Source organism: Corvus hawaiiensis, chromosome 6 (assembly GCF_020740725.1).
Source record: "Corvus hawaiiensis isolate bCorHaw1 chromosome 6, bCorHaw1.pri.cur, whole genome shotgun sequence".
NCBI classification, from domain to species: domain Eukaryota; kingdom Metazoa; phylum Chordata; class Aves; order Passeriformes; family Corvidae; genus Corvus; species Corvus hawaiiensis.
This window is the reverse complement of record NC_063218.1, coordinates 17117293-17129559: the sequence shown is the minus strand read 5'-3', so window position 1 is coordinate 17129559 and position 12267 is coordinate 17117293. Positions and strand designations below refer to the sequence as shown.

At 43.2% G+C, this 12267-nt stretch overlaps 1 protein-coding gene across 1 annotated transcript; it reads left to right on the top strand.

Annotated features, from left to right (window-relative positions):
* Positions 1 to 295: 295 nt before the first annotated feature.
* Positions 296 to 12049, top strand: CALM1 (calmodulin 1). Its single transcript, XM_048306476.1, has 6 exons — positions 296 to 412; positions 3435 to 3465; positions 4396 to 4539; positions 6591 to 6697; positions 8251 to 8386; positions 8618 to 12049. The coding sequence occupies exons 1-6, from the start codon at positions 410 to 412 to the stop codon at positions 8644 to 8646; spliced, it is 450 nt and encodes a 149-aa protein (XP_048162433.1). The 5' UTR covers positions 296 to 409; the 3' UTR covers positions 8647 to 12049.
* Positions 12050 to 12267: the final 218 nt, after the last annotated feature.

The window sequence follows — 12267 nt, the reverse complement described above, 5'->3', positions numbered from 1 at the left end:
GGGGGTTCCAGCCTGGAGAACGGCGGGGACCCAGCGGTTAGGCAGTTCCCCGCGGGCTGCGCCGGCACCAGTGCTCGGCGAAGAGCCACTACCGGGACCGGGCTGCCCTCGCCCCTCTGGGAGTGCTCGGCCGAGGGGCTGCGGGGAGCGGGAGCGGCCCCGCCGGGGGAGGGGCCAGGCCGCCGAGGGGGCAGGGCCGCCCGTCGCAGTCACCTCGCACATACCGCGCCGGGGAGGAGGGAAAAGGGCCCCGCTCCGGCGGAGGGATACAGCCCCACGTATATAGCGGGCGGCGCAGGCTCACAGCCCAAGCACTCTGTGAGCCGCGCCGGGAGGAGGCAGCCGCCGCCGCCGCCGCTCGTGGTCGCGCAGTTCGTGCAGCCGCCGCCGGGCCCGCCGCCGCCGCGCCATGGTAGGGGGCTCGCTCGCTCGACCGGCCGGGTGCGGCACGGGGTGCCTGGGCTGGCGCGGGGGCTGGTGCGCAGTGCGCTCGCTGCGGAGCTGGGGACGGTCGGGTTGGTGGAGCCGGGCTGCCCCGGGGAGGAGCAGGGGTGGAGGGGGAATCGCGCTGGGGCCCTTCCCGCCCGGGTCCCCGCGAGGTGAGCGGGTTGGTGGCTGCGGACTCTCCCTCTCCCCACCCCCCGCCGCCTTGCGCGGGATCGCCGCGGTGCTGCGGCCCTTCCTCTTCCGCCGCTTCCTTCCCCTTTCCCTGGGCCTGCCGTGTGGGCGCCCCGGCCCCGCGCCCTCCCACCCCGCCTCGCCTTCCCTCCCCTGCGGAAAGGGCCGGGCGTGTCTCCCCGGGGCCATGGCCCCAGCGCCGGGCAGGGCGCGCTGCGGGGCGGGGCGCGAGGTTGCGGGCGAGGATCCCGCTCGGCTCCGGCACCAGCTGCACTGCGCAGGGAGCGGGGGGGCGGCCGGGGGAGGGCACCGCGCTGCAGCTACTGCGCCCCCCCCCGTTCCCCCCAATCCCCCCCCCCAAAAAAAACGCAGCCGCGGCGGCGAAGCCCATCGCTGTCTGCATTACATCATGTCTCCTCCTCTTCCTCCCGGCCCCCGCGCACCCCCCGGCCGCGGGGACCGGGGTGCAGTGCGTGTTGCTCGGTTGGAAGCGGCCCAGCTCCTGCATGGGGGACTCGGGGCGGGAGCGGCGCAGCCTTCCCTCTCCCCGCGGGCTGTGGGGGAAAAGCTCCTGCCCCAGCCGCCCGCTGGAGGAAAGGCGATGGGGAGGAAAGGCTGGCCGCGGAGCCCGGGCGCCCTCGCTGTTGAATGATGAGGACGTGGTGTGGCCGCCGGCTGGAGAGGGAGGGAGGGGAAACGGGGACGCACTGCAGCAGTGGGTGGCTGCTGGCCGGGAAGGGCGCCTGTTGCGCCGGCGGGCTGCGAGCCTCCCGCCCCGCCGGCCGGGCGATGCCCGCCGGAACGCATCGCATCATCTGCCGGCTGCTGCGGAGCCAGCCAGCGCTGCTCACAAAAGAGAGCAAGAGGAAGGGCTGGGATTTTCCCGGCCATTTTTCGCTTCCTACGAGAGCAGTGAAACAGTTGCAGACTGACGTCTAATCGCTTTTGGCAATCTGGGTGTTCCTCGACTGTCTCTCCATCTCCCCTTCCCGTAGGAGAAGGCTGACATCACCAGGACAGGATTTGATGACTTGGCTGGGTGGGGTGATGGCTCCTGGCTGGGTACCTTTGTCCTGTAGCTGTGGTAAGGGGGTAGTGGCTGTGCCTGTTGCTCGGGAAGGTGAACCCCTCGGCAGTGTAGGGTCGGGTTGTGTCCTCGGGCATCGCCGGGTATGCAAAGGTTTTGGGGTTTTCTTGTGTTGGTTTTTTGTGGGTTTTTTTTGTTGGTTTTTTTTTTTTCATTTGAAATATGATTTTTATAAACATTCAATAAGCCCCGATTAATGGGGCAATGAACTAGTGCTGTGGGCTGGAGGTTTTTTGCCAAGGTGTGGCTCCGTTTCCTGTTCTGCAGGGCAGTGAGTCTGTTATGTAAATTCCTTAGATAATCTTTAGGTGAAACCTCGCATTTTCTGGAAAGTCACAAGGAGTAGAGGAAGTCGAGCTGGACACAAGCTTTTTGCTGTTATTAAAGACGACTGTCTTTAGCTGTTAGCATTTCTACCCTTTTCTCCCTCCTTCAACACACTGCACGGTGTTCTACCCTTTTCTCCTTCCTCCAACACACAACGGGGAATTGTTTAATCATTACATACAGACATTAAAACAAACCCCCTGCCTAATTACAGATGATATCTGTGTATTCCCCTTAAAATATAAAGCAGATTTTCAACCCTACCCTATTCCCATATGCAAGAGCTTAACATTGTATAGCTGATTAATTCTCCATTGTATTTGTTGTTGTTTGCTGCAATTAGATGGTTTTTATACTAAAATAATAATATTTTAGAGCAAAGTGTTTGCCTGCCTTCTCTGACCTACAAAATTCTCTGTTCTATTTGTAAAAACTGTCCAGTAAGATGTGTTTAAAGTGAGTTAGTACCTTGTATTCTTCAGTATCTGTGATTGGGCATGTAAAATCCTCTTTTTTTTTTTTCCTTACTAGGAAAAGACATATTTTTCCATGAAGAATTAGTTAGCTCCTTTGAGTCCGAACAGTGGAGCTTTTTGTGATGCTCTATCCATGCATAGGAAGAGGCTTCTGGAAGGATGTAGCTATCACATTTAAGCTCTAGAAAGGCCGTTTGATTGCCTGCTGAGCTGTATACCTTTGTATGCAGCAGTAGCTTCTTGATGTACAGAAGGTCATAAGCAGGCATTTTAAATCTTGCCAGTTAAAATTATATATGAAACAACCTGCATGTCAGATGAGGCACCTTAAACTGCTTGGTTGAATGGAAAAATAATATGATGCGTAAAAACTGTAATTTTCTTTGTCAGAGGTGGCAAAAATCTCTCTAATACCGAGATGTAATTTGTAATATTGCAGCAGAGCCCCTTCTGTGGGGCTCGCAGAGGGCTGGAAGCTGCTGCTGTGAGGTGGGGAGGGCAGGCAGGGCTGGAGCCGTGGGCGGCATGGCAGCCCACGCATATACGCCCATGCTGTGCTGGGGCACTGCACCGCTGGGAATGGCATGTGCTGTGAAACCCCAACACATGGCATTGGGGATTTCATGCCTCTGACCAATTACAAGGAGCCTGCCCTCTGTCCTTCACTGGACCAAATTGGATTCACCAAGTTGCAGGATGGTGTTTGCTTCTTCATGTGCGTTTTCAAACCAAGTTAGCCTATATGCTTTTGGAAACAGCTGCATGGTGTAGGTGAGTGGAGTCTCCTTGTAGAGACAGAATTCCTGGTTTTGAAAGTGACTTCGTGAAAGTAACGGTAAATCACTTCTGAAATTTAAAGGAAGTGTCTCATGGATTGACATAGCTAGAGGTAAACAGTATTCTAAAATGTTCTATTCTTCATGTAGGCTGATCAGCTGACTGAAGAACAGATTGCTGGTAAGTGTTTTGATGATAATTTTTTTTTTTGCTAACTCTTGTGACTAAAAGAAAATATATTATCTCAAGCATAGTGGAAAAAACAGTCTTTGACAATTTTAAATCTGTACTACCACTTTTGAAAAGCACTCACTTAAAAAAGCCCAGACAAAAATATTCTGGAAGATTACTGGTTCATTGCCTCTTAATTTAGACTGCTTATTCCTTGGACTACAGATAATGATTTTTTTTTTAGATATTCAGACTTGAGCCAAGTTCTGCTAGATTTCTTGCAAACAAATAATTGCTAGACTCAAGTGAACTACTTAGAGTCAAAGCAGGCCTAGGTACTCTATTAAAGAGAGAAGATAAACTACAAGTGAAGTAGCAACAAATAAACCTCACATGGGTTTATTGAGCATTGTTACAAGCCAGTGTCTTTTAAATAAAACTTTTAGTGGACTGGCTGTACTTCAGCCTAGTTAGGAGAAGGAGCATTACTTGACCTTCTGGAGACCAGTCCCCCACTTGTGGCTGACGCTAATTCTTATTGTCTGCTGATTTAAAAATAAGTCACAACACTTTTGTTCCTGTAAGTCTTAATTGTAAAGGGAACCCAGTGGCTCCTTTCACTTACTTCAAACAGCTGCTGTTTGTGGAACAACTGTGCCTCGGGCAAGATGCAGATGCATGGAAATGAATTACAGAGTTGCAATGCAGATAATAGCCACATGAAATAAGTTTGAATTTACTGTGGAAATTGTGTTGGTACTGTAAATAATTTTTTATTTGTGCTTGAGAGTGTTGATTTTCTCAATACAGGGACAGTTAGATAAAAAGAGAAAATGTTTCTTAGACTTGTACCAGGCTTTGTCAATGGAGTGCATTTTTAGTCTGCAGTTTTCTCATGCTGGTAATGTCTCTAAACACTGGGACTGTTTCTGCCTCTAGAATTCAAGGAAGCCTTTTCCCTATTTGACAAAGATGGTGATGGTACTATCACAACAAAAGAACTGGGAACTGTCATGAGGTCACTGGGTCAAAATCCAACAGAAGCAGAATTGCAGGATATGATCAACGAGGTAGATGCTGATGGTAAGTGTTGGGAAGGTGCTGTGATCATCTTTAATATGTATGACCTCCACACCTAGGCTTAAACTGCATAGGGAAGACTGTGACATAGATCTCTTAAAGCAGTTTCAAAATGCTGGATAGAATCTAAACTCAGAAGGATGTCAAAGATGCTAGCAGTATTCATGAGAGTAAAAACAGGCAATGGGCAGAGACAAAGTTATGGTATTTGTCTTTAATATTTTATGGGTCACAGGCTTCCTATTGCTATCTGACTTTCCCTGACCTGCCATTAACCTGTCTTTCCATCCAGCTTTTCTGTATATGTTTTGTCAGCCCATGTTGGTTTTGATAGCTTTACCAATGTCTGTGGTTTTGGCTAAGGCAAAAAATGTGTTAGGAGTGGAATAGTGTTTTCAATTCTTGGAATGTTTAGCACAACAGGAAGACACTCTATAGTCTATCTAATGCATTAAATCCCTAATAGATGGAGAGGCGCTATTGGAGGCAAAGGCAGAAAACCCTTCCCATATCAAGGCTAACAGAATTATTTTAAATGGACACCAGAAAGGGTAGCTACATACTGTGTTTCTGAACTCCACATAGGCTAACAGTTTCGAAAAGGAGTAATACTTCACCTGCTCAGTGATGTCAAGCCTTTGGTCTTGTATGTTGGTTGTGATAGTGATTTTTCTTTTAACCTTTTTGTGAAAGAAAAGTGGAAGTGTATTGACAAGAGTATAAATTATTGGATTATCAGGCCATATCAATTAAACTACTTTGTTAAAAGTGTAAGTTGACCTTAATTGCTAAGTCTTTGCAGAAACTGAAAAGCTTCAGAGTCTGCAGTGGTATGTAGAGTTTGTGTATAGTGGCTTTAGGCTGCAGACAGAATATTGCTCTGGTGGATTTAAAACAGGAGACTGAGGATTTCAGATAAGTATGCCTGCCCAACTGTTTAAATTTGGGTTACACAGAATGCTTTGCTACTCTTCTACATGTTCAATGAGGATTTTTTCAAAACTCAGTGTGAGACCTGTGTTCATATTTAACTGGTACAGAAAGCTGGCCAGGATGATAAATAGCTTTGTATGTCTCAGGCTGGCATTCCTAGGATGCAAGGATTTTCTTAAACTGTATTTGTTTAGCTTCTTAGCTGTACTTGCACAATGAATTTGTATGCTTCTTTAAATCAATGGGTAGATCTTAGTTGCACAGTGAACTGTTTAATGTGGTTTTTGTGAACTACTTAATGTGCCTTTTGGCATATAGAGCTGAATCCTGACTAAAAATCTAGTTTCTTCACCATACCACTTTTTCCTAGCTTTGAGCAGCCTGAAATTTAAATCTGTGATTTGAATTAAAGCTTAATCTTAGAGGTGAGGCCTGGATGTCAGCAGGGACTTCCAGTTTTGCAGTAAAATACCCATAAGAACACCTACAGCTGAGCTTATCAGTAATAACAAATAATGGCAGCTTTTCTTAGTCACTGGAATTTGCAGATCCTTGTTGCCCCTTAAAATGGTATGTTGCTTTTGTGGTGTGCAACTTTGGTTGATAAGGTAGTTGATCTTTAGAAAGAAAAAAGTATTTATGAACAGTTTAGTGAAGTGTGATTTTTCCCAAATACTAGATAACCTGGGTTTGTAATGCCATTTTAATATATTTTCTTCCTGGAGTATCCCACAACAATTGGGAGATTATAAAGACATTAAAAGGTTAATTTTGTGGGAGCAATTTGAGGTAAAGATAAGTCTCATTATTGGTTAATCTTGAAGCATCAGTGTGACATTTTACTTGCAGCTTCAGTGGCAAATGGTGTGGCTTGACCTGGAGAGAAGGCAGTGGCTGATTCTGTGCTGAAACAAGTGGCTGCTGTGGCTACTGCATGTTGTAATAACAAAAAAGGCAGTGGTAGCAATTTAGAGAGAAGAACCAGTTAGTCTATAAGAACACTTAACAGGATCTGTTAGTCTTGTCCCTGGCTAAGGTAAATGCCAGATTTTTTTTTTTTTTTTTTTTGTTAATGAAGAAAAGCGTGGAAGTTTAATTTTTGAAAGTTTCTTTTTATTAAGGCAATGGCACTATCGACTTCCCTGAATTTTTAACCATGATGGCCAGAAAAATGAAGGACACAGACAGCGAGGAAGAAATCCGTGAGGCATTCCGAGTCTTTGACAAGGTATTAATAAAAGGACAGCTAGTCTTCAAAAGCAGTAATGATATCTATATTTTCCTCAGTGTTTTCTCCCTTCTTCTCTAGAAGGAGTTCTCTAGGAGAGGCAGAGGAATTGGAAACAGAGCAGAGATGGTTCTGAATGTAGAACCAGAACTGTTGCAGCCTGCTTCTACTTGCTTTATACAGCAAGGTCTAAGCTTTAGGCTCATCCTAAAAAAACCATTTCTGGCCTTTCCTTAGAAACAGATTAGCAGAACTTAATGCTTGGGGGAGCGTGGGGTTTTTTTGAGATGTGTGGGTAGAGGAGGGGAATTTTTCTGTATCTTTTGACTTTGGGGGTAATGGGAAAACATTTGTGTGGATGCATGAGGTTTTATACTACCTTATGGAAGCTTTTGAAGTCAAGATGATGTCATCAGTATTTAGAGGGACACAAAGTTCCGTTTTCAACATATAAACCTTGAGATTGCTTTTGTAAAAACTCAAGAGCTCGGCTCCCTTGACCTTGCTTAAGAATACCTGGGTGGGCATGTGTCAGTTTTCTAGAACAGGGATTCCCCTGTTTGGGTTGTTTGGATATGACAGATGTTATACAAGAATTGTGTTGAGTAATGTCTGGTGCAGCTGTAAAACTGATGCACACACATGTATGGAAGAAGACCTTACTACTACTTTTTATAGAAAAAAGTGTCAGTCTGCAGTACTTTGCTGAAAATTTGGGGATATTTTTGCAGACTAGATTAGTATTTAAAGCCACTGAGGTAGGTTATCTACTGGTGATAGCTATATCCTGCTCTAAGACAGTGCACTTGTTCAGTATGGATATTTTTGCAGACTAGATTAGTATTTAAAGCCACTGAGGTAGGTTATCTACTGGTGATAGCTATATCCTGCTCTAAGACAGTGCACTTGTTCAGTGTATGGAATTACTGAAGTGGCTCAGGGTGAGCTTTAGGTTTGGATATTATAAATGGGGACACTGGCTTAGAAGCATCAATTTCTCTTCTCAGTTTTGCCATAAAACTTCTCAAAACTCCTTTTGAGTAAAATTTAAATACTTTCTTTGATTTGTTCTATATCATCTTATCCAAGAAGCCTAACATAGCCAGCTGCAGTCTGGTTATATAGGTAGTGTTAACACAGAAGAGAAAGTTGAGTTCATTCTTGCTGGTGGGAAATGGGTCTCTTTTTTGCCTTGCTTAGGCAGCAAAGACTAAACAAAAACTTCTTTGGTTTTGTTTCTGTGTTTATTTTTGAAAGCTCTTTAAAAGCATTAAAAATACCTTATCACAAGTACAAGTCAAGCATGCAGTTGTTATTACAGCACAATAATTGTGTAGAAGGATATGGTGTCATGCATGCCTCAGAAGGCAGTGGAACTAATATATATTGCAGTATGTACAGTGTGCCAGGTCTGTACATCTGTCCCAAGGCTACTTCATAAGCATAAGCCATAAGGCTACTTCAGAAGCAGTGACTGGAAACCTAGGTGTAGGTTCCAAGTTAGTCCATGTCAGGATTGTTGTTCATGGTCTTGTGTAACACTTTTCTCGTAGGATGGCAATGGCTATATCAGTGCAGCAGAACTACGCCATGTTATGACAAACTTAGGAGAAAAGCTAACAGATGAAGAAGTAGATGAAATGATCAGAGAAGCAGACATTGATGGGGATGGGCAAGTCAACTATGAAGGTAAAAAGATGCTTATCTTTACTTAACACCATTATTCAGACTGAGAAAAGCCTGTTGCATAGGGCATTAATTTTTAATACTTGAGACACTAGTTTATTTGTTTGTCTGCTTCTGTGGACAAAACCTTAGATGCTGTGAAAGGTGCCTTTTTTTATGCCAACTGTGTTTAAGACATTTTTGACTTGAAGTACTCTGGAGACAGTAAATCACAGTGACTTTTTATCTTTTCAGAATTCGTACAGATGATGACTGCAAAGTGAAGAGACCTCCTTTACACCTTTTTTCCTCTAGAAGAATCAAATTGAATCTTTTACTTACCTCTTGCAAAAAAATGTTCATTTATTCATTCTGTTTCTGTATAGCAAAACTGAATGTCAAATTACCTTCTGTCCACAAACTGCATGTAATGGTTGGTGGTCCTGTCCCCAAAAGATAAAGTTAAACATCAGTTTTACAATATAAATAATTGTACTACCTTGAAAATAAAAAAAAAAGGAAGCACTTAGTGAACTCGAAAGTTCCATTTGCTAATGACTATTACACTGTTTGGGCTGGCCAGTTTTTCATGCATGCAGCTTGACAATTGAGCACAGTCAGACATGTGTATTAAAAGGAAAAAAAAAAAACCTAAAGGATCCACTCTTTTGTTCAACAGTGGATTCTAGTTCAATTTGTAGTATAAATTGTCATAGCTGGTTTACTTTAAAATTGGTTTATACCTCAGGATGGTATGCAGCAAAATGGTTGAAGGATGTAAAACTTAAAGAAAATGCCCTAAAGGTTGAGTGGTTCTCCTGTACGTAGCAGTGTGCTCCAAAAATAGGATGATCTTAACTATGGATGGCATGTCTGTTTTAAAATACTGGTTGGTTTAACATTGTCTGCATTGCACTATAGTGAAACGGGTGTCAGGCTGTTACCGTTCACAAAATTTTTAAAAGAAACCTTCACCAAGGGAGCATCTTTGGACTCTCATATTTTTAAAACCTTCTGTACCATGACTTGGAGCTGGCGGAGTAGCCTGTGGACTTCAGCACAACTATCAACATTGCTGTTCAAGATATTACAATTTATGTCCATTCCAAGTTGTAAATGCTAGTCTTTTTTTTCCAATAAAAGACCATTAACTTAAAGGTGGTGTTAAATGCTTTGTAAAGTTAAAATATATATATATAATTGAGATAATAAACCAAAAAAAGCAGTAGGAGGGAAGTGTTTCTATGAATGACTTGCTGCTAAATTATAATGCACATGTATGCAATAAGTTATCCCCTATCTTTTCAAGATGGCAAGAACTGACCTCCTGTAACCCAAGACCTTTGCTATAAATAAATGAACTTGTGCTTGCCTTTCATATTACGACAATGTTAATTTAGTTGGTCTCAAAGTCGTGTAATGCTGACTCGTCAACTATCAGCACAGAAGTAACACCTCATTTCACTACAGTGGAGAGCTCTGAGCATGCATGTCAATACTGGGGAAACATGTATAGGTTGCTTATGTTTTTTTGACAGGATATAAAAACTAGTTGGAGAATTTGAACAGCATGGACTTCATAGATATCTGTGATTCTCAAACATGCCAAAAATGCATTTATCTACCCGCAGAAAGAAAACAAAAGGACATTTTACAATATGTATTAAAAAAACCAAACTAAGCCTTTTTGGAAACTGGGGCTATTATGTCTTGACTTATCTTCTCAAACACTTGCATGAATTTTGTGGGGTGGAGAAGAGGACTAGGGTTAATTTAAAAATGATCTTGTTACTTCTGCTTTGCATGCACTAGCAGTGCTTAGTCATTCCAGTTCTCTGAATAAGTGTTTTCTGATCCTTCAGCTTTCCCATGAATGAGTGGCAAAGCATCCGTGTGCACTCTTCTTTGTCTGAAAGAAGAATGCTTATCTTTCTTTTTTCTTATTTTTTTTAAGCAGAGCCTCCATGTGGAAGGCTTTTATGCTTGGGAGGGAGGGACTGCAGCATAATTACCGACTAAGTTTTTGTTTCCAAATGTAATGGGTTGCAAACCATAATTGCTTGATTGCATTTGGTTTTGGAGAGTATTGATATTGTCTCTAGGAAGAGATGCAAGTCTCCATTCATCCTGTCTAACTGAGGTGCGTGTGTTAAGAACTTGGTTTGCTCAGTGGGGGTCAAGAGACACCTCCAGAAGGCAATTGAGACTACCTGCCTTCAGTGATTTTTTTTTTTTTTTTTTTTTTTTTTTTTCCCCCTCCCCTCTGGGGGGGTGGGGGGAGTTCGGGGTGACAAGGGACCCAGACACCTTAACCAAGTGCCTAAAAGTTAGATGGGCTGAATGTAGGCAATTGCTTAGATACCTATTTGTTGCAAAGGCTTATTGCTGTGGCTGTGAATGCTGTCCTGGCAAACTGGCCTCAATGATAAGAATGTCTGACTAACATTTGAAAGTAGAGTCTTGCATAGCAGCTGCAAACTGCTACTTCAGTAGTGCTTGAGAATGGCTGCACTGATTCTGTAGACCAGCTTTTAAAGAGAATGTACTCAAGAGACAGGCAAGGTAGGAACAATGGTTGCGGCTCTGAACTAATTACTTCTGCCTGAGTGTGCAGAGATCTTGTCTAGTAGGTAAATGCTTCTTACCATCTGTCATTCACTCATGGTTGGTAGGGTAGTTCACCTAAGAACAGCTGCTTTTAGCTTACTCAGTGTGCTCTGTGCTTGCTAGCAGAGACCTCATCCTGCAAGAGGTTCTTGGCTTGATTAGAAATTGTCTGGCAGTGTGCAGTGTTGGTATGCCCTGTAACTGAATCTGCCTGGAGGTATCTAATTATTAACTGACTTCAGTACCACATCAACCTCGAGTAAATGTATCCTCTGTACAGGACTTAAGCTCTGTTCCCTTCTGCATAGTGAATAGAAAAATGAAATGGTGTCATCAAGGTCTTCTTTTTTTTTTTTTTTTTTTTTTTTTTTTTTTTTTTTTTTTTTTTAAATTTTTTTTTCCTGTGAGTGTGTGTGTGTGGCTTTGGCTTTTTCCAAATGTGAAAGTGTGGGCTGGATACACTTGGTGCATGGCTTAGAAACATGGGACTGGAAAGAACTTCCTGGGTCATCAGATCCAGTCCCCTGCTATTGCAGGCAACCGTGTCATATAATCCTTTTAATAAACTGATCAAGCTTAAACACCTGCTTGTAAGTGGCTTGTTTTCATGGAAGTTCTGTAACTCATGTTGCTCTCAACTGATGCAAATAATATATGAAATATGAAGTTAATCAAAAGGTCCTCCAGCTTAGCTTTAGATTTATCATTACATTTATTTAACTGACTTTCTTGAACCTGTTATTATTTGCACAACACTCAGGAAAGTGTTGAGTCTTTACCCTCCTTGCTATGAATAAGAGTTGGTGTGCTTGCTTATTTTTTTTAATGAAAAAGATGGATGTCTGGCTTGTTGAAACCTGTTAGATATGTTAATTGTCAAGGCAAGAAACAATTGAGTTACTTGTATTTGATACATAAATTTAAGGCTAGAGTATACGTAACCATTTTTAAAACACATCAACTTGCAGTGTAGTTTTATATTTAATACTGAACTTGTACTGCTAAAGTTTAAACTGCTGTTAATCATATTCCTCTTCTGATCATAATGAAAAAATAAAGGGTAAGAAAATGCTTAACATAGATTATTCATTATCATGCTTATTTTATTAATAATTCAGGCATCAAAATGTCTCCAGGTATGGGGCATTTGTTCTGTTTGCTGGGGTGGGCTGGAGCAAGGGGTGGGGAGGGCTACTGATGTAGAAAGTTCCCCCAACCATTTGTCACACTTGCACAGCTTCAGAAGCACAGACATCATAAAAAGCTGTTCAAGAAAGGACCCTATAACTTATTGATGC